This window comes from Plectropomus leopardus, chromosome 9, assembly GCF_026936395.1.
Source record: "Plectropomus leopardus strain MGB_pleo_1.0 chromosome 9, ASM2693639v1, whole genome shotgun sequence".
Classification (NCBI taxonomy): domain Eukaryota; kingdom Metazoa; phylum Chordata; class Actinopteri; order Perciformes; family Serranidae; genus Plectropomus; species Plectropomus leopardus.
The window spans coordinates 31,850,838-31,873,413 of NC_142184.1; the positions used below are offsets into that span (position 1 = coordinate 31,850,838).

General features: G+C 39.7%; 1 protein-coding gene across 1 annotated transcript in view; it reads left to right on the forward strand.

Annotated features, from left to right (window-relative positions):
• The window catches only part of vstm2la (V-set and transmembrane domain containing 2 like a), an 89,819-nt gene continuing 67,243 nt past the window's right edge, over positions 1 to 22,576 (forward strand). The window contains exon 1 of the mRNA XM_042492227.2: positions 1 to 651. Within this exon, the coding sequence (XP_042348161.1) occupies positions 534 to 651 (118 nt within the window). The 5' untranslated portion in view covers positions 1 to 533. The remainder of the gene's footprint in view (positions 652 to 22,576) is intronic.

Here is a 22,576-nt window from a genome sequence, read left to right on the forward strand (position 1 = left end):
TTAAGCTAACGTAGGAGCACCTGAACATATCATTACCTGTGTTTTTCCTGTTTATTATTGATTTAAAAGTAATAAAACATTAAAAAAAAAATGACAACATGTTAGGGCGTCGAATTTGTTATCGGTCTCCCGTTGTTTCATAAAAGCGCTTTTTTTTTTTTTTTTTATCGTCGAAACGTCGTAAAGTTTCTTAGTGTTTCTCATATCTGATATTCCCCACTGCAAGCCGCAGCACGTCCCGTTTGGGAGGAGTCCCTCCGCCGCATGTAGACCCGACTGAACGGAAGCAGTTCCTCAGTCAGTCTGCTGGTATTCTCACAGGCTGCAGACACTTCCTCGCGTCTTCAGCATTCACAGGTATCTCGCTCCTTTTACTCGCCACAACAAGTCACCTGGATTAAAAAAAAAAAAAAAAAACCACACACAACAAAACTAAGAAAAGAAGACAAACATCTTTTTTTCCTCGACGTGCGCGCCACTCGATGTGAAAGAGACAGAAAGAGGAAAAGGAGAGCAGACCAAACACAAGAGACATGGGAGCGTTCAGAGTGCTGCTGGGGAGTTTACATTACATGGGACTCTACATGCAACTTAGTGTCTCCACGAGGCAAGCCGGACACGGCGAGATAGAGAACCACATCTCCGGGAACGGTAAGCCCCACATCCCCCTAATTCATTTTGTTTGTGTTGGGGGGACATGAGAGGAGGGGGCTGTGGAGAGGACGGCATAGGTGATGCCATCTGCTCACATGCAGAGGAGGAATTAAACAAAGAGCAGAGGAAGGTGCATCTGATATGCCAGCTGATGCTAATTTGAGCTCTCTCTGATTGTGCAGAGAGCTGCTGTGCTCTTGCTGTCTGCTGTTAAATGACAGAGTTTAGCTCTGTGCAGTGAATATGTCCACCTGTCTTTCACTCAGTGCACGTAGAGACATCTTTGTAAGTAGTTTATTATATTTAATGTTCAGAGCATTTGCTGTTGTACATTTGGAAGGCTTTCCAGTGAGTGTGTGTGGATGTAATTGTTGGTGTGTCAGTGTGTGATGTGTGTTTGGTGAGCCTGAGCTCATGACTGACAGGATTTTGTTTTCTGTGGGAGCTGCGGCTCTCCACCAGCGCCTCTCATCCCCCTCTCTGCTGATCAGCGGGTGATTCACCCAGATGGAGCAGAGGTGATGTCAGCTCATACATTAAACTTCTCTTTTAGTCTTCCCATGAAATCTACATTGCAAACTCACAAGCCGATCTTACTTTTATAAATATAGGACACTGATTGCCTTGGTAAATATAACTATAGTTATAACTATAGTACTAGTTTTAATATATGTTTATTTCATACCTACTTTTAGTTGTTACTTAATTTTGGAAAGTTGTGAATACTTAAAAGATGACTAGTGAATTAACTTGTTCTTTATAAGTGATAACAACTTAAAATCCTAAGTAAAGCAAGATATTCACTGTAAAATCTGACGCATGGTCTTATTTAAACTAATATTGGAAAATTGCCTCAAAAGGAAAGTAAATAGAACTGTTAACCTTAAGTTATGTTTACTTGATATATATTTAAGTTTTCTCAAAATTATGTGAAGTTGTTGCAACTTAAAAATGACAAGTAAAATTACCTTGTTCTTTTGAAATGTTTGACTTTACTTGATCATGACAAAGAGGATTTTGCCAGCGATGACGTTGAACCTGTGACTTTGTTTACATGTTGAAGAAAATACAAATATGATTGGCAGTTTGCAGCCAGTCGAATACAGATATAGAGCACAGTAAACTTTGTTTACTGAAGTCGCTCAAACTAAGAAAGATTGATTGAATTAAACTTTAATTTAAAAAAAAAAAAATGAAAAACCAAAGACCAAAAAAAGATCTTGAACAAAACACTGGTCTTGTCCCAAGATGCTCAGAATGGCATTTTGTTGAAATGAAAATCCTGCGAACATATTCTTTTTTGTGCTTACTTTATTTATCAAAAACAATCAGTTTCTTCAGTACTGCCGAGTAGACACAACTGTTGAGTTAAGTCAGACGAGCTTGACGAAGTTGCTATCACAGAAAAAAAACAAGTTAATTTCACTCGTCATTTTTAGGTTGACTTCACAAAATGAAGTAAATACAACAACCTTACAAATAGGTATGAATTAAACATAATGCACAATGTATTATTTTAACCTACCTTTATCAAGGCAATCGGTGTCCTAGTTTTTTTTTTAAAGTAAGATCTACTTTTTTACTTTTTTTACAGTGTATAATAAATCACCTTCCCTCAGATTTACCTCTTTTCACTGGCTCACCAAAAGCTTCCCTAAATGGCCTCCAGTGTTTACACTTGGTTACGTCATACACACAATTGACACAGTGTCACGGTGTGTTTCCGATGCGTTTCCGATGTGTTTCCATAACTTTGGCTCGGCCTGGCAATCTCCAGTCTCCACAGGTGTCACGCTGGCGGCTTGGCAGATGTGCTGGCAGCACGATGTCTGTGTGGGCTGAGAAATAAAGTGAGTGTGGGAGGAGAATGTGTGTGCGGATGTGCTGCCCAGAAAGTCTGAATGCCTCAATGCCCTTGAGGTACTGAGTCTTTACAGTAGATCCGTTCCTGAGTTTTCTTCCTTGTGTAAATGCGCTCTATCATCAGATGCTTCTTAGCAGCTTAACCTGGGAGCCAGGCAACCTGGAACAACCACGGCTCAGTGTGCATCCCACACACGAAGCTGCACTATGCAGAGTTTGCATCTAAAATACACCTGAATTATATCACATTTGAAGTGAAGCACAGATCAGATTTCTATTCCCTTTAATTGAGACGCTGATTTGCACAAATAAAATTATCTCGTCGGGTTTGAGCTTGTCTGCACCCACGGAAAGTGATTAGTTGAAACTTGAGAAGACTGAGTTGTTTTCTAATCCATTTTGTAATAAGCAGCGAGGAGTGAGGGTATCATCCACAGAAAGCACAAGTCAGAAACTTCAGTCAAGCTTTTTTGGACCTCGATTTGAGTCCTTTTATAACTGATACCAAGTCTATCCGATACTACTGCATTAATATAACAGCGTAGCCTGCGTGATTTGGGCTTATATTTCACGAGCCACTCTCTCCCCTTTCAAATCTGTGAGGCTGACAGGATAAATGTATTGATATGATGGATGCAAAAGTGATGCAGTCAAAGTGCCATTGAGAGGTGCAGTGATGACGTTTTTTGTTGGTCAACCCAGAAGTTAACGCCACCCTGGTTACCTTTACAAAAAGCCAGTGGTATTTTTCCATTAGATAGTGGATTATTGCAGTAAATAAGCTCTGTGGCAATCTAAACCTTATGGTACTTAACTGTTTTACTCAGTTCGGGACACAGACAAGCTTCAGAATTACTGAGTGGGCTATTTACTGACGTATTTTTTGTCATAGATCAAAACTTGAAAGTCTCTTAAACTTATTTCAGGCAGCTAACCAAAAAACCCATTCAAACAAGCTCTTTTCCACATTGTTTACTCATCCCTGCACCACTCTGTTAAGGAAATTTCATCATTTTCAATTTCAATTTTATTTATGAAGTTACAGCATTTATTACAGCATAGGACGTCCCTCTGTCCATGGGGACAAAAGCAGCGTGCTGCAACACTAGCAGGTTAAAGTGGATGAAACATTTTAGTAAAAAGAGAAAAAAAGGTTTCAATTTCAACTTTATTGTTCCCAAATTTTTATTTGTATTTTTTAGGCTTGGCCTTTCTAAACAGTCTAAACAGCTTTTGGCTCTTGCTAGCTGAATTAGTCATGGACACAAGTGGCATTGTCCTTCTCAGCTGCCTCTTGGCAAGAAAGCAAAAAAGGCATGTTTCATAATTTTATTTTGGCTCTTTATTCCTGTAACTCAAGCTCCACTTACTTGCTTTTTCCCCCCTGAGCTTTCAAACACATTTCATGTCTCCTACAGTAGTTGAAATTAATTCAGTTTTCATGGAAATGGCTCAGCTGTCATAACGTGACCTTAGGAGCTTGGATCACGGTCACATTTTGGGGGACTGAGTTCAGTGTTGTTTATCTTTGAGTCCTTCCCAGTTGATGCTCTGACCAGTTTGAATTCGGCGATGTCAGTTTCCAGTGTTCATTCAGCCTGTTATCGTCGTTTCATCTGTGTGGCGCTCCTCACAGTCACAGCTGTCACATGTGTTGGCATGTAGAAGTCCAATCAGTCTCTGGGGGGCGTCCTGTCGTAAGGTTGAACCATCAGAAATCTTATGGTGTTGAACGGTTTGTCGTAAGTGCTGACTTGAAAACTGTGGCTCTGTGTTCTGACAGCTGCAGCCCCGTGCGGGAGTCCCACCGGGCTGCTTCTGGCGGTTTCTGTTGATTTAGCGGTGTCTGTCCTGGTCTTTGGATTCTGGTTTAATATCCTCATTCATCCATCACATCTTTTGTCTCTTTGTTACAAAGCATAGCACAGTGGCCAGGTTTGTTAGCGCTAAAGGATTTCTCTGTATATAAGTTTCAAATATTTCTCCTCTTGTTGCCACTCAGAGCAATATGAGTAATATCTCGTGGCAGGTTGGCGCATCCATAACATAACGCATCCGAATGATTTCAGACTGAATAATGTGCTTGTGGGAAGAGATATTTTCAAACAGTGGGTGTGTTACATTTTCATGGAAATGAGCGCGTGCCGATACACTTGTTTTTGTTTAGTCCCGAGGGCAGAGCGAAAGAGAAGCTGAAGGCAGATCCATGTACTGTAATTCCTAATTGAAATATGAAGTGGCCCTGCGATGTAGCAATTAGCAAAACATTAAGAACACGGAGCATAACACCGGAGCGCAGAGTTAGGACTTATCAACCTGTCAGCTCAGTTGCAGGTTTGGTGATTTGCAGAGTGGGAGCGATGAGGTGTTCAGGGGTGAAGATGAGGATAAACCCACCTGAACTCACTGTAATACTTATTACATTTGCAGGATTCGTTTTAACACTCTTTTAGACTGACATCCATGGTTATGAGGTGAATTCACAGCGTGGGCTGCACCACGCTGAGTAATGTTAAATGGATGGCAAGAGGACGGGGTCAATTGAGCGAAAGCCCTCATATGCTTTTCTGAGAACACACTGTAAGTTTGGCTTGTATTGGTGGTTTCCTGTGTCCCGTTGGGGGTCATAATTTATCCTTCTTTTCCTTCACTGGCACTCCACCAGCTGGAACGGAGAACAGCAAGGAGGAAGAAAAAGGAAGTGAGAGAAATGAAAGAAAAACAGTTTGGGAATCTCTGCTTGATTTTCACAGTGTTTCGGTCTACATGTGCATAGACGCTGCTTTAGTCACTGATACTTTTCAATTAACTCCTAATTAGGGCATGGTTATCCAGCGAGGCGATTATTCCAGCCAATCAATTGCCTTAATTAATCAGTGAAGGGTAAATGAGCCGTTGGGCCAATGAGATGCTAAAAAGGACCAAAGATTATAATGAGACAACAGGAGCGATGCTAACAGACATTCGGTTAAGTGCTTTTTGGTTAAAGGTTCCAGTCTAGCAATCTTTATATTTTAGTCATTTATCAAAGTCCATCAGTTTTTTATGTAAATTAATATTTTTTTTAATAATGCATCCACAGAGAGTTTAGAAAGGTTCAGGACAAAAGTACTGCCTGTCCTAAAAAAATAGGATTGTGAGTAAATCATTTAAAAAATGTTGTGGGTCTTAGGGCGGGGTGATCTGGCCTAAAAATTAAATCTCAGAACCAGACTGACGGGGTCTTGTGCATCTGGGAGTGAGACACATTTCTCCCCCTCGGCTGCTGCCTCTGTCTGAGATGTTGGAATAAATTGGTCGTGCTGCTGCTTTTAGTTGCAACAGCTTTTAAACAAACTTTGCAGCGGACTGTGGTTTGTTCCAGATCTGACGCTGCAGAACTTAAACCAGTTCCAAACGACTGATGCAACTGTGCCTTTTAGGGAACATACTGTTCCCTGTCATTCATGCTTGCTCTCATGTTGTGTGTGTGTGTGTGTGTGTGTGTGTGTGTGTGTGTGTGTGTGTGTGTGTGTGTGTGTGTGTGTGTGTGTGTGTGTGTGTGTGTGTGTATCTCTGGGAGGGAGGCGCAGGGGGAGGGTGCAGTCCACTGTTAGTACGGAAGCCCAAATGGAGCAGTGGAAGAGAAAATTAAGCTTTGTGTTTTAAAAAATTGTCCTGAACAACAAATTCAAATTAATCGATAAAATCTTTTTATTGCCCAGCTCTAGTGGGTCCCAAATAAAAGTTTTGTTTACCTAATTGTAAAATGTCTGACATTCGGTCACTGCATCTAAGGAGGATTGTGAGCCCGTAGTACAAAAACGACAGAATCACCCCCGTGTCATCGTGGGTTTTCTCTGGCTTCCTGCTTCAGTCACAAGACATGCAGGTTAACTGACTGTAAATCTGCTGTAGGTGTGAATGTTGATGTGAATGGCTTTTTGTCTTCATGTGTCAACCCTGTTATAGGCTGCTGACCTGTCCAGGGTTTAACCCGCCTCCCACCTAATGTCCCAGCTTCCCTGCCACCTGTAACAGGTTTCGCAGAAAGTACATTTAGTAACCTAAATCTAAAGCTAATGTGTAGTTAGATGTTGCAAAATTAATTCATTATTCTACCATGAAAGATTCATCACTTGACATGGCTGCATCTGTTAAAGGCCCTGTCTGCACGTACACAGATATTTCTGAAAATGTACATTATCCTCTTAGTTTTGGCCTCTCATCCACAGTTAAACAGAGTTTTAGGTCACTAAACACAGACACTTTTTAACTTCAAATTTTTTTAATTAACCCTTTAAACCCCAAGCAAAATCGGTTGATTTCTTTCAAAACATGGGAAGAAGGCAACAAGCAACTGAACAAGACATGGCTCCAAAAAATGCAAAAAATCAGTGACAAAATTACAATAGAATAACTTGAAAATAAGCAACAACAACAACAAAAAAAAGAAAAACCAAGAAAATGGCCTTTCATCAAATTTTTTTTTCTGTAACATAATTTTAAATATAAAATTATCGTATCTGGACATTTTTTCCCACATTTTTGGATAATTTTCCATCAATCCTTTCCATTTTTAAATTATGTTTTTATGGGTTTTTTTTTATTAGGTATATTTTATCACCTTTAACTAATTTCTTGCAATTTATGGGATATTTCTTTTGTTTGTCATACCCCCCCCCCTTATTTTTTTTAAAGAAATCAGTTTGGTTAGGTTGCACAGGATTAAACTGGAGGGTGGAAATATTCTTTTTTAAAAATATCTGTATACGTATAATATCTGTGTAGACAGGGCCTCAGTCTTACTGCAGGCAACCATGAAATATGCAGGTTGTGCAACAAACTGGCAACCACTTGTGCTCCGAGCAACAGCGCCGTCTTCTCTTGAATGCAATAGAAAGGAGGAGAGGGAGAGCAACACCTAGTGACTTATCTTATCAATAGCACATTTAAAACATATTTTTGACCACTTTAAAAGTTTATTTTTTTGCCCTACTGACTGTACTGAAAAAGATATCTGTGCTCTTGAGCCTTCACTTAGGGCCAGTCTAATATCTTCACCCTGTTTTGACCTCCATCACCAGAGAAACCAGCCCCGCTCTGACTCCCATTATTAGATTGGATTTGAACCATTCTTTCCAATTTTCACAGGTGAATCATTTACCATTCAGCGCAGGCACAATCCTTTATGGCTGCTGCATCACCTTGAAAGGGTTCAGGCATGGCTGCTCCTCTACACTATGACAGTGTTTGAGAGGAAAAATGCTGGATGGATGTCGGAGTATAAACCCAGGTCTGGCAGGAATGCAGTCACAGCCTGCGGTGGTTAAGCCTCCTTTACAACCCTGTCTTTGCCACCCTAAATGCCCTTTTCTAATGATGTTTGTGCTGCATAATAAATGCAGCGTGGGGAAAATAGGTCTTCCACTAAAAGCAAACTGGAGCACTGAGGCAATGACATCACACTACTGTTAGACTATTAAAGATTTAACAGTGGCCAATGCAGTATCACTGGCAAACATTCAGCAGCAGCCTGTGGGGTTTACTCGAGTCTTCTGCAGAATTACACACCAAATGTCCCCGTCTGCTTCTCGCCTCCCACTCACTCGCACTTCACTTCTGACGGCGGTGTATTGACATGACAGCGGGGTTCCAGACATTGTCACAGCGGCGAGAACGGAGGAGGCTGGTCCATAGAGGCAGACGAGGTCGCTCCACCTCTATTTTTAGGAGGAAAGAGGGAGATCACCGTAGAGCGGGATCTATTGTTTCATTTCTTTTTCCATGCTAATCAGTTCTGGACAAAAGAAAACCTAAAATGATGCTCTAATTGAGGATATCCTCCAGAGCTAAATCAGCAACCAGAATACAATGTTGACATCACATTGGTCTGGTAATAATTTTTTGGTAAAAATTTCACCCTTAATTCTCTACCATTGTACATCGCTGTGACAAATTAACAATAAAGCAATAGATTCACGCAGTGTTTAAAGAAAAAAAAAGTTAATATGCAAATTTCAAACTACTTTTAAACAATCATTAAAAAAACATTTTCAGATCTACTTTACCTTCTTTTAGCAGTTGTGAGCTAACAGCATCAGCTGACACAAGTCACAGCAGCCCTGAAGGACTGTTGAGCTATTATTAGCTGTGTTAATATGCACACTTTTTCCCAATCTGATTGAAGAATTCGGGTCAACTGTTTACATGGGATGTCTTGGAATATGATCTGATGTTTAAATGCACCAACGCATGTAAACGGAGTTGCTGTGTGACATGCGCTAAAAATGATGAATTTAGTAACTTGACAGGGCTGCCAGCTTTTGCATTGACCGTGAGATACGCATTTACACTTTTCACACACACACTTTAATGCCACGAGTGCATTTTCTCGTAGTGAAAAATAAATAACGTATAACTTCTGAAAGCAGTCCAGTTCCGGCCCGCTTTCCTCTCGCGCATCCAGGCAGGAGTGAGTTACTATGGTTATGGGGCCGCTCAAGCAGCTTGAGTGTCTTGTTTGGGCTTTTAAACCTATTCTAACCAGATTTTGCCTCAGCTGTCCGGGCTGGACCCACAGCCAGACTAACCCCCAATGTTGGTGTTTTGTAGAGACCTGGTGCTGTATTTCCAGCAGCTTTTTTAGCGACCCAGCTCTGTTTCCAGGGGCTCTTTAGCCACAAAGAAGGTTGTTTATACAGAGCCATAGCTCCTTTTCCTGTCAGGATTGCCGCCAAACCGAGTATTTTTAGCCAAAATATGATATTTTCCGAACCATAATCACGTTTTTTTCCTTCACCATAGACTTTACATTAGCATCCCAAAAGTGAAGTCAAAAATCTTGATCACCCCCTGGAGGCCGGCTACAATATAGATAAACAATATCATAAACCCCATGTTAGTGAATGTGAAACAAAATACAAACTCAAAGTATTCATTTTTCTTCTCAAAGATGTTTTTTTGTCATTTTGGGTCATTCTTAATATGTTGATTAATCTTCACGTGATTTTTATTCTAATGAGTTTGGTTTTAACTAGTAAATTGATGTTAGAAAAAAAAAAAGAAAAGGTGTGGGGTTTAAGGTTCATGATTGACAGCTTTATGTGTCATTCGTTGTCCTTGCAATAAATGGTACTGCTCATGATTGGTGAATGAACTCGATACAAAGATACTGTGCACTCTGGCTCTAAATAACCTCACCGGCGCACGATGGCAGCGGACATATCAGAAATGTATTTTGGCTTCATTTTAGCACAGCGGGGATAAGTGGAGATTCATCATCCATCCTTAATTACAGTCTATGGTCTAAACCTGACCACCGTTTAACTGCACAGTTGTTGAAATGTGGAGTTTCAAAGTATCTGCTGCATAATAACGTGCAAATGTATCCATGGTTTTTTCTTTCTGGTGATTTGGTTGTTTTTCACTTGAGTAATTTCATCATAAAAAAACCCAAACATTATATACATTTAATATTATATGCATTTAAGACAGTTTGTTTGTATAAGCTTTATATAAATTATTAAGATATTATATTTGTTTTTGGGAAACATTTTTGTATTTTGTGACATTTTAGAAAAGCACCTTCAGTAGCTCTACCTATATAATTGTTTTCTGTGCAAAGTCAATAGACGCCCAGTTTGCCTTGATATTCTTCCAAGTATTTATTTCAAACTTGAACTACTTGGGGCTCTTTTAGTCTCTCTCTGTCTGCCTGTCTGCCACTGTCTAAAAACACAAAGATACATACAGTAATAGAAGGAGGAAGGTGTCAGAGCAAACAGGAAGGACAGGCGAGGGAGCCAAGTCGAGAGGGACAGGCTGACAGTTTTAATGCTTGTTGGCGCTCAGCAGTAGGTAGAGCCTATGTATTTAGGTCCTGACCCCAGTATATACTTCTCACTGAGAAGACAAGTGCTGGAGGGCAGCCTGGGATTAACTACAGAGAGGAGAGAAATTATCACTGTAGCTGTAGCACACCCCCGCACTGTTGTCTCAGGACTTAAAAATCAATCTTGTACACGTCTCCTGCCTTTGTCTGCAAATCCTTTCATGAGCAAAGTGTACTCAAAGTAATAATCTGTGACATTTTCACATTAATAGCTGTTGATTTTGCTGCCGTACGCCATTCAGTGATGCAGTTCCACAGTGATTCATGTTATATCTACTTGACAGTTGTGGTTATATTTCATGGTTTGTAAAATGGCAGTGGTAATCGCAGATGTTTTTGGTTTCCTGTTTTTTTGGTCATGAAGCACCAATTTTAAAAGTATTTCCCTCTTTCTACAGCATGGACAGCCTAGTTTTATCAAAAGACCATCTTTCAAGCAGTGAAGTATTTCTTAAAGTAACAAAAACTTGCAGAAAACACAAACATGAAGCTTGTTTATGGCCACAGGGAAATATTGAACTGTTAAATTTCGTAGGGTTTTGCCTCTTAAAATCTGTTTTTTCCTTATTTGATTTTTGCTAAATTTTTTGTACTCAAGACTAACCAGCTCCTGTATACAGTATCATAAAAGACCTTGGCCAGAGACTTTCAGTGTCGCCGTGGCAACACCTTGAAAAGCTAACTTGCTGGAGACCCAATTAAAGTAGCTTCATACTTTATACAAAAAGCAGGTGAAAAAAAAATACCTGCAAGTCTCTACAACTGAAACTCCAAAACGATGACTGAAAAAGAGACAGACAAAAGGGGAAGTTTGAGAACAAAAAGAAACCATGGATTCTGAGGTGAACGGCAGTTTAAAGACGAAAGGCATCAAATAAAAATGGAAATTCCCAAGCTAAGACCTGAGCACCTGAAGGCGACTGGAAGCTAATATAAAAGACCTTTTTGGAAAGGACAACCATGACAAAGACGCTAAACTGTCTGCCAAGTGCGATGACTTGGAATCACCATCAAGACAAAGGGGTAACTTGCGGGGCAGTTTTTGGCATTTTGGCAAAGGCAAAATTTTGCATGTTCAATATAAGGGCTTTGGAAAAATTGGATACAGCATAGTATCACAAAACTTTGCATGGCAACATTGATACGTAGAGGTCAAGTATAATTAGATAGATATATATATTTAAATTATTAATATTGCAAATGCAAATCAATAATAAATAATCAAATTGTGTTTAAAGTTAATTAAAACATGTTTTTCCTGCAAAACAAATAAAAACCAGATTGTTGGATGTTTTTCTTTGGGGACATAATTTGTAGTTGAAAAAAGGTAATAAATTGCAAGATATCGCAATACTTGTTATTTCAGTCATCTGCATATTTCAAAACATTTAAAATTGCAATAATATTGTAACTGAAGTATCTAAATAATATTGTTTTGTGGGGCCTCTGGTGATTTACTACCTGAAATTCAAGGTTGCGCCCACTCTTGTCGAAATATGGTCACTTCTGGCTTTAACAATCCAAGATGGCATCGGCCAAAATGCCAAAAGTGAGGCTTCAAGATGAGAGTTAACAAACAAACAGCTGACAACTTAATGTGGCCATGTCCGTTTGTTTTCATAGTCTTTAGTTAAGATGCGACAATAGATGTTCGGTTTCCTGGCAAAATTGTGGAAAAATGTCATTGTGGAATTTATGACTGACCTCATCTGCTCATCTCTTCAACTTAAAGATAACTCGGGTATCCACAGTGAGAGAACACGTGGCTAAAGTGAAAGATACCACGGCACCCCTGAAAGCGATTATTTTCCACTTCCTTGACTATCAAGTAAGACCAAGTACAGCAACAAGCATGGAAGCGAGGCAGAGTTATGTTCCAAGGACTAAAAACTCGACTTGAACCAGGGGTAACACAGAAACTGGTGTGGGCTGTAATTAAAAAGCTTGAGGAAAAGAATGTACGATAAGATAAGACAATCCTTTATTAGTCCCACTGCGGGGAAATTTGCATTGTTTTGTCTGGGTCAGTCTCCGTACCCTGACCAGCTGAGACTATTTTTGGAGTTGGGCACGGAAACGGCCAACGCGCTGACAGACGGCGCTGCGCCCCGCGCTCAAAGAGATGGGGATTCACATTCAAGAGGGCGAGACAGAGACGCTTCAGAAAGCTCTGATTCGAGGCAGCTGGAGCACTGCGATGAGGAGGAGTGAGAAGAGAGGGCTGCCAGAGATGACAGACATACTGACTGTCATCCAAGTGATTTCATCCAAATAAACTACATGGCGAGCATCTTAATAAGGACATCAAAATAAACGAGATGCCTGGTGACACTGCATAATAGATAATGGCTAATCTGCTTAACTACAGTCGCTTCATAACAGCTAGTTCGTACCTCATCAGTCTGTTTCATTTTCTAACTGACTGAGAGTTTACATGAACAAATGAACAGAGGCTCGGACCATCTAAAACCCAGCATATCTCTGTTCTTAAATTTTTAACGTGGAGATTCTTTATAGTTCTTTTTCTATATGGTAGATTAGGAGGAGGTGTATTTTTTAAAAAATGTTATGCCTGCACTAAATTTACCATGTCCTCACACAGTGGTTTAGGTAACGAATTTAATGCACCCAACCTGAACCTGCAAGGTTAGGTTTAGATGCAGATTTGGGATTTCTGGCACAGCTCCACCTACTTCAGAGGTGCATGGAGAAGAGAAAGAAGTCTAATAAAGACGTGAAAACTCCAGAAACACTTATAGTATAAAACAACTTTATTGTAGATAAGGTTTAGGAAAAGCGTCATTGTTGAGCAGTGACAAGTAACGCTAGCTACTTGGAATGACATGACGGCGACATGATATTTACTAAAAATAACTTACCTTTTGGTTTCACATGGGACACAGACCCGACTCTTGGGTAAAAGTCCTGTGTTTGATTGAATAGTTGATGAATTAGTACATTATTTGTGGATGATATGAACGTTTTGAGCATACTGTCACATCCATCTCAGCATTGTTGACCATCTTGAGTGCGAAGAGGCTATTTCAGAGAAATGTTGTTGATGGCATGCATTTTTTTTGTAGAAACATTAGTAGAGACACTGCCATGGTCTTGTATTTTTAAAATTCTCCACATTGTGCCTTTTATTTTAGAAATCAGTTCCTTTATGCCTTCAGCCTGGCAGCAGTTGTGGCTGGCGCCGTTAAGTCTTAGCGTCGTCTGTACAGGTCTGTGTGTCTTGCCATTGTGAAGAAGATATCTCAGCAATGCCTCGAAGGAATGTCTTCAAAATTGGCACAAAGTAGGATAATAGGACAATTTTAATAGGAAAAAATGATGAAATGATGACATTTTCTATCCAAAAGGTCAAAGGTCAACTTCACAGTGACATAATATTACACACATTTGGCTTTTACTTAACATCATAATATAACAGAAGGAGCAGAAGGGGAGACATTTGGTCAGATATTGAATTGGTGACGCTGTGTGCCCCTCTCAGAACCCTACTGATTGTATAGATCTTCTGTGCTGGTGGAGGAAGATGTGTGTGAAGCATCCATGTTTTAGAACTTGTTACTTATTTGCAGCAACATCCATATTTTAAGCATTGTCTACTGTCATGGCTAAATATGAGTCTGGAAGGCATACAGCTGCGAGCGGTAATTCTGGTTTCAAATACAAATTAAAAAAGTGAGGCCTAGTCTTACACTACTCAGGCATTAGTACATGCCTGAACTGTACATGTTGAACTGTACATGTTTAATGTGCGATCTTGTATCTAAGAGTTCAGCTTTCATATATGCTGCAGACTATGTTTGAAAGCAAGCAACCCTCTCTGCTGAGTTGAGATCTGAAAGGATTTTAGAGTGGCTGTTTTACATGATTTGCTGTGTATCATTACATAAAAAAACATTTTTAAAAAAATCTGCATTATGTTTTTTAGGCTAATACTTATATTGTTGATAGGAGTTGACTGCCTATTTTTGCCCTAAATGTTGTCATCTTAAGGCAGCATGATTCCTTTCTCGATGCAGAATTACAATAATTCAGTGGCTACCCTGAATTTATTTTTTATTGAGGTGGAAAAGATAAATTTTTTACAAGGTTTGCAGCTCAGATGAGACATCCTTTTCAGTAGTGTAACGGCTCTGCAGTGTGATAGGTTTGTAAGTGAGTAATGAATTTACGGAGAAATAATAGAACAATGTAAAAGATTTAATAGAATATGCCCAAAGCTAAAACTTCACTCCGGTCGCACTGAGACTGCAGTGAGAGAGGAAGTGGTATGAGTGGTCAACACTGCCCGGCTGTATCTGACACAGCCAGCCCATTCATCAGTCTACAAAAAAAACAACAACAGCAGTTCAGGTGCTCATTGCTTGACAATGTGGACTCAGACCTTCTGTGTCCTCTATCATTCTTGCTTCCTCCTTCCCTCCCTCGCCTGTCACCGCTCGCCGCGTCGTGTGTGAAATTACCTCTGAATGCTCTCCTCGTTTCTTCCCCTTCGATCAGAACGCTCTCTTCAAAATCGGCACAAACAAGCTGCGGGGTCAGCCGGCAGTCAAGGACTCTCCCTCTGTCTTTCTCTATAAGTGCCTTCTGCTGGACTCGTCCTTCACTCTCTTGCAAAGCACTTCACTATGGTGTGTGTGTGTGTGTGTGTGTGTGTGTGTGTGTGAGAGGGGACGTACTTTGGAGGAGAAATGATTGTGGGCAGCTTTGAGCATGGTGATCCAAAGCTACACTTTCTCTGAGGTGTCCCACCGTGACTAAAACTCATCTCCGGGACTCATCATCTAACCCGCTGCTGGTGTGTGTGTGTGTGTGTGTGTGTGTGTGTGTGTGTGTGTATGTGTGTGTGTGTGTGTGTGTGCGTGCGTGCGTGCGTGCGTGCGTGCGTGCGTGCGTGCGCGCGAGACTCTGTGGACTTTGTGTGAGAGACGATAAAGGCAGCTTTGAGACAGATGATCCAAACCGTCACTCTTGGTATTCCATGTGTGTTTGTGTGTCTTTGCATGGATGTACATTGTTTTTTTTTCTTTTTTTGTGTGTGTGTGTGTGTTTGCTGGAAGAGATGTGGGGGAGAGAGTATTCCCTCTATTGCACTCAGCATGATGATGTTGGGGGAAGTGCTTGGCTGCAAAGACTTGTTTGAGAGAGTGTTGCTTATCTTCCATTAGACACATTACTGCCAACATTGCCATCAAAGTGGAAAGACACACACACATGCACACACACTCTCAGATTAGAGACACACACACACACACACACACACACACACACACACACACACACACACACACACTTCTCCTGGGGAGGCACTTGGCAGGATTCATCTGTTGGCAGTCTCACTGAGGGAGGAAAGAGGAGGAGGAGGAGAAGGAGGAAGACAGGCAAAGAGGGGAACGTGATGTATCCGTGGTCCAGGATCAGTCATTTGCAGCCTGAAAGAGCTCCTCAGCCTCCAGCAGGCCACCACATAATTTAGTGAAGTATCATTGTTCCCCGACCGGTCGCGAGACATCACACAATGCCTTCCAACAGCGAGTCTGAAAAAATGTAAATTAATCATGAAACAAACGAGAAAAATGAAAAGCCAGGACACATTTGTGCATATTTGTTGCATTTAAAAAGAATCAAGCGCACGCTGGAAAAAAGCCGCCTTAGTACTTTTTAATCACATTTAATGCAGCAATGCAATTACAAGGCTGCCTCGTCAGTCCATTGCAGTGAATTTATTATTCACATCCTGCTGAGACTTGTGAAAATAATCATCGAAGGCCATTGTGCACACAGTTAACATACACACAGCATAGGCGACCATGTAATGTCTGTATTACATGGCTGCAGTGGAGGCCAGAAGAATGTGGCTAATGTCATTCTCACTATTATTGCAACACATCTTCACACACACATACACACTCTGCTGAGCATATGGGAGTAACAGACTTGGAAGATTGCTTTAAAGTTACCTCAACAGGCAATAATTATTTAAATAGCCACAAAGAAACATTGTTGGCTTCAATTGCTACATATTGTTTTTATCTGTTGACAACTGATACACAAACTACAACACTATAATAGTCAGATCCTTTTGTTTTGGTAGTGAAAAAGTAGGCTTTTTTATGTTCGTTACATCTGATTAACATGATAGAACATATTCATGTATAGACCAAATAACAATGTTTGTTCCCAATAACTTAACAGAAAATGTTGACTCAGTTGGTTAGCTTTCAGCCATCTAAAAAAAGCCCATCTTTAAAAAATAAATAACAGTTTAAGTACACGCTATATTGAGATTTAACTGCTTTAGCTTGCTGTCAGACAGCGCTCTCCGATGGGTAACTGAAGCCGTTATCTCAAACCACCAGACTCTATTGACAAAAGAAGTAGTTTTACTCAGCAAAACTGTGGAGTTGCTGGTCTACTGTTGTCTTGGTCACTATTACGTGTAAGGTAAGGCTGAGCAAATATTCAAAATATGCTGTAACTGATATTTTTTAGGGTAGCTAAAATACATTTTGCTGCAGCCCCCACCCACAGCAATAGGAAACATTGTTTAGCTTCTGTGCAGATAGATTTGATTCGTCAAAGACTAATGGTCGGCCAGTATGTTTTTTCAGGGCCGATGACGATTCATATTATTAGTGATTAAAAGCCAAAAAACAGAAGAACTTCTTGAAACTAGTAATAGTACAAAAAAGATGATGGTCTTTGGTCAAGGTAATGAACAAAGGAGAAAAAACAGGAAGAAACCAAGGCGCTCATCTTGAGCAATAAAGTTAAAACGCCTTTATTTCATTGGCAGGTTCTTAAAGTCAAACATGATTTAAAAGACAGTTGAGTCTTTGATGCATTTCAGCGTCCAGCCTTCTTCAGGAGGTAGAAAAAATTACCAAAACATTTAGTTAATTTCTTTGAAATCTGCTGCAGGTGCTTTTGTAAACTGCTTATGTGCTTTGTGCTGGTATAACAGGTCAAACTGAATTTTACTTGTGCAGTTAATAATGAAACTCACAAATCAAAGTATTTCATCAAATTGATACAACAAAAACAACAACTGTAAATCCAAAATTACCATTAAGAAATGGTAATGTAATTCTATCACAGATATTAAAGGAACAACTATCATAGTAATGAAAAAAAAACACCTCAGTCAGGAAAACACTGTAGCATATTAAATAACACACTTTTAAAACTTAAAAATGGGCAATATCTTAATTTTCATACTGTCATGGAATTTCACTGGGGTAAACAGTATATGACGGTATAATTTTGTGATGCTAACACATAGTACAAATGGTACTGTATGTTTGGAATTGTTACCATTCTTTTCAGAGTAGTTGATGTATACATTCAAGTGTGAGTATTTTTTTCTTTTGAACCTGTAGTCTTGTGTTAAGAAGCCTATTTATTTTCCAGACTGATCCTCTTGACCATGTTAATTTGATTTATTGTGACCTCAGTGTATTCATTCATGACATGACATTTTGACCTCTGCCTTACTTCATGTGATTCATGCACTTCATGTAGCCTATAACTTTGATTTGTTTGTACACGCGGTCTCTCTCCTAACCTACCAACTGTCTGTCATAGACCTCATGCTCTGACGAAAGTAGGCTAGTCTATATGCACTGATGTTACGGCCCTGTGTCAGTCCTTTGAAATCAACCCATCACATAATCCGCAGGCGGCATCCCGTGACTTCAAGCATATGGGGGAAACTGACTTTGAAGATTGCTTTAATGTGTTTGCTTCTCACACTGCCTTTCATGTGGCTGACACGGAGGCAAACATTCACATTTTGGTGATTTTCTGAGGCACTGTTTGAAGGATGGCATGGAGAGATTGCGTCATTTATAGAAGTCAGTCATGCCTTTAATATTTTACGGTGTTTCTTTTTTATCTAAGCCTTTTTTAACTCCATCAGGCCCGTTGATGAGCCAAGCTGCAGATGAGTTTATTTAAAATTCTAGAGGAAATAAATATGTTTGTTTTTGTTTGGGTTTTTTTTAAGTGTTGGCATCCATTTAATCAAATCTTGCATTTTTTTTGTATTCTTAAATTTTAAATCAAGTTTTTCAAGAGAACAAGCGTACAAACTGTAATATTGCTTGACATTATATGATTGATCCATTAATGCAATAGAAAAATGAGAGAAAAAAAGTGAAGGCATTGCACAGTAAGAGGCTCAGTATGATGATGTCAAATAACCACTATTTTGTAGATCAATCTGATTGATATCCTGTGTCCCCAATTCAGAGAAAAGTTTTTATCTTTTTAATGGTTTCTTCCATTTCTGCAAAAACAAATAAGTCCGTTCGTCAATGAAATGTCCATAAATTAAGTTTTAAAATCTATCACTGATACAGCCTGTGAGGACAGAAAACAATCCTTCTCCTCATCACTGTTCTCTAACACAAGATTCCAAATATTACACCAGCTGTTTTCATAAAGAGCCTGTCAAGTTGGAAACTTTCCATGAGAATTTATGGTAAATACAATAAAAATGTTAGGGTTATTTGCTCAGGCTGCCATTAATCTGTCATGTGCAGAAACCTCTTACAGTAATTATAAGCAGACATAATCGTAAACTCTTCTAATAGAATTTTGAAAAATCAACAATTTAGCTAAGGTGAACTTAAATTAAACGAGTTGACTCATTTATCATTTTACTGAACTTTCATTATACAACAATGAAAAAAGAAACTCACTATTACCTCCCTACAAAAATAATAATGTCCCTCTGAGGCCTCCGTATCCTCTCCATGGACTTCCTCGATGTCAGAGTGATGACTCATCCTCGCTATCCAGACTGGTGAATTCCTGTTTTAATGGAATGCTGGCAAATGATCTGCACTTGTAATGAAAAGAAATGGAGTGAGCTGCTGAATGCAGGGTGTGGCACAATTCAATTACATGGGCACACTTTTAATGGTTCTATAAGAGACATTCAGAGCATTAATGTAGCAGCAAACCAATATTTGCTGTGTAAAGATATAGTGGAGTAATGGCGTACTGAGCAGAGAAAAAGAAGTCCTGCTCCCTTTTGTGTGTTGTAATTTGAGCTTCTCTGTGGTTTGATTTGTGCATGTGAGTGCATGTATTTATCTCACTGGCTAGCGCATTGCTGCTGCTTTGCACTGTGCTCATACAGCAGTTATCACTTATTTAGGGACGGTGTTCTTGCAAAAGGGTTCTCCCCTGGTAAACACCATTAGCTCCACTGTTGGTGTTGTTTAGTGCTGTTTGTGGAGTTAGCACTGTTAGCTGTTAGCAGTCAGCTCAGGCACTTCCATGTTTAGAAACGTGTACAGACAGCTCATGCACACTGTATTTTGCATAGAGCATCTTTAACGAAAATATGCTGTAATTTGCTTTTTGCTTTTTTAAATGCTGCTCCACGCAAATAAGTTCACTTTTAAAGGTTAAGAATTTTTTTTGGAATTGAGCAAAACTTAACAAATTCCCTTACAAATTCCCCCTGCCTTGGCAATTATCTGGACTTTTTCTGGAAATGCTTTGACCCTCTGCAATCCTTTCGGACTATAGCCATACAGAACATTTACATAATGGACACTTATGTGTGAATGACAAAAATGTCCATTAGTCATGTCTGGAAAGGGCTATAGGCTCAGTGCTAAGGGCGTTTCATTTTCATAAATTTAAGGTGGAAATGTCTTCAGTTTTGTCAAAATAAACATCCTGTGCCACTAATGCACATGTCCTAAATGTTAAGGGGGGCGTGTCCCCTCCTAGCTGGCACCAGACATCAATATGAAGTCAGAAAACTACAGACTCTTTTGTTGGACCGATATTACATTTTGGTTGGAATGAAAATCAGGTTGATAATATTGTCTAACAATATTAGAACCAAGGTGTGCGGACGTAAACATGATGACATTTTGATGACGGGTTTTGTTCTTACCTCTAAATGTTGTTATTCCATGTCAAGATGATGTTGGCATTGGGAATTTGGAAGACGTTCGATTTTGGCTACTTAACAACACAACGTAAAACCATCAAAATATTAAATCAATTACCATCAATATTCTATGAAAAAACAGGTGGCATTGGATATTGTCCTGACTAGAGATGCATGATATTAGTTTTTTTGTCAATATATATAATAACTCCCTTGGCCCATAACCTACAGTATATCCACCTTTTATCCCAACGAATTTTAGTGATCACTCTGTTATCACGGTGGTCCACCAGCAGATGGAGACACAAGACAATGCTTTCAATGTATTCATTCATTGTGTAAAATAAGGAAACATGTTGACTGATTCCGATATTTAATTATATAGCCGATATTGGCCGATATTATCGTGCATCCCAAGTCCTGACATTAAATTTTGGTAATCCAGCATCCCAGTTTAAAGTGAAGCAGCTGGCTGCCAGTGTCGTAACAAATCCCACCATGGAATCACTGTTACACCTACACCTATGCTCAAAGCTTAACAATTTTTTATATATACGTATTTTTTTCTTGGAACTTTCTAAAATGTGCATGGTTATCACAACTCAGCTCTAGCTGTAGAAGAAGTCTTTAAAAGCAATGTAGACGAAAACGAAAAAAGCATACAAATTTGTAATAATGTCCATTCCTTTATACTTTATCCACCTAGGCCTTATGTTGGTGCTCTAAGCTGGTGGCTTTTTTTCCTCTTGTCTAACTATTTCCATACACAGGCCGCTTAAAAGCTGCTGGAAATATTTGTACTATATTAACAGAGAGCTTTTTTGGTTTCTTGAATATTATTCAAAGGCTAAAGATGTCAAAGTTTACTCTTTTAATGTAAAAATATCTGACATAAATCTTTCTGGTTTTGCCAAGTATTCACCTACGAAGGCACAGGGCGTCAAACTGCACGTTCATTAGGGGCTGCTGCATACATAATTCGGCGAGTAGAGACAAAACAAAGCAAGCTGCATGGTTTGCCAATTTTGTAGCCCTGCCTTGTGAAGTGCACACACACATGCACGCATATACACACAGCATGCTCAATTATGTGTGCTGCCCCCAGCCATTTTCAGACAGGGTTATCCATTACAATGTCTCTGCAGTGACCAGGCCTAATTACACCGCTGTGGAGAGCACTCTTTGCTACACAGTGGGTGTGTATGTATACGGACACAGACGGTGTGTGTGTGTATGTGTGTGTGTGTGTGTTTGTGTGCCATCGTAGCCTGTGAATGACTCCACATCTCCTGGTTGGTTCAGCAATTACCCAAACTCGAGCCAGACTAACTGGCATTCACATGTGTAGTCATTCAAAGTATTGTTTGGGGGGTTCACACACACTGACAGGCACACTCTGCTTGAATCCAATCATGCTCTTTCCTTCTTTTAGATGGCTGCCAGTGATTCACATGTTCTGTCTTTCATGTCCAACTAATGGGCTCTTGGACATTTTTGAGGCCCTGCATGGTATTTACAAAGGTGTGCAGAGATGGACAGCTTGATACCTGTAGGCAGTTTAGAATGTAACATGTTAATGCTCACATACACACATGCTAATATGCTTATACTCAGCTTGGTGTAGAACAGCATAAAAGTTAATAGTATTTTCTCAGTGTGGTTTGTGATGGTTGGCTGCTCTGCAGATGGCAGCTGGAGTCCAGATAGACATAGAATCTTGCTGTTTAGACTTATTTGTGTTTAATGAGTGTCCTTCAAGTTTTCCTTATATTAGGCTGCTATTTGTGGATTTTTATACAAACCCCATTTCCAATGAAGTTGGGACGTTGTGTAAAACGTAAATAAAAACAGAATGCAATGATTTGCGCATCCTTTTCAGTCTATATTCAATTGAATGCACTACAAAGACAAGATATTTAATGTTCAAACTGATAAACTTTATTGTTTTTTTTGCCAATATTCATTCATTTTGAATTTGATGCCTGCAACACGTTCCAAAGACACTGGGACAGGGGCAAGACTGGGAAAGTTGTGGAATGCTCAAAAAAAACCTATTTGGAACATTTCACAGGTGAACAGGTAAACTGGAAACAGGTGAGTGTCATGATTGGGTACAAAAGGAGCATCCCCAAAACGCTCAGTCATTCACAAGCAAAGATGGGACGAGGTTCACCACTTTGTGAACAACTGCATGAGCAAATAGTCCATCAGTTTGAGAACAACTTTTTTCAACATACAGTTGTAAGGAATTTAGGGAT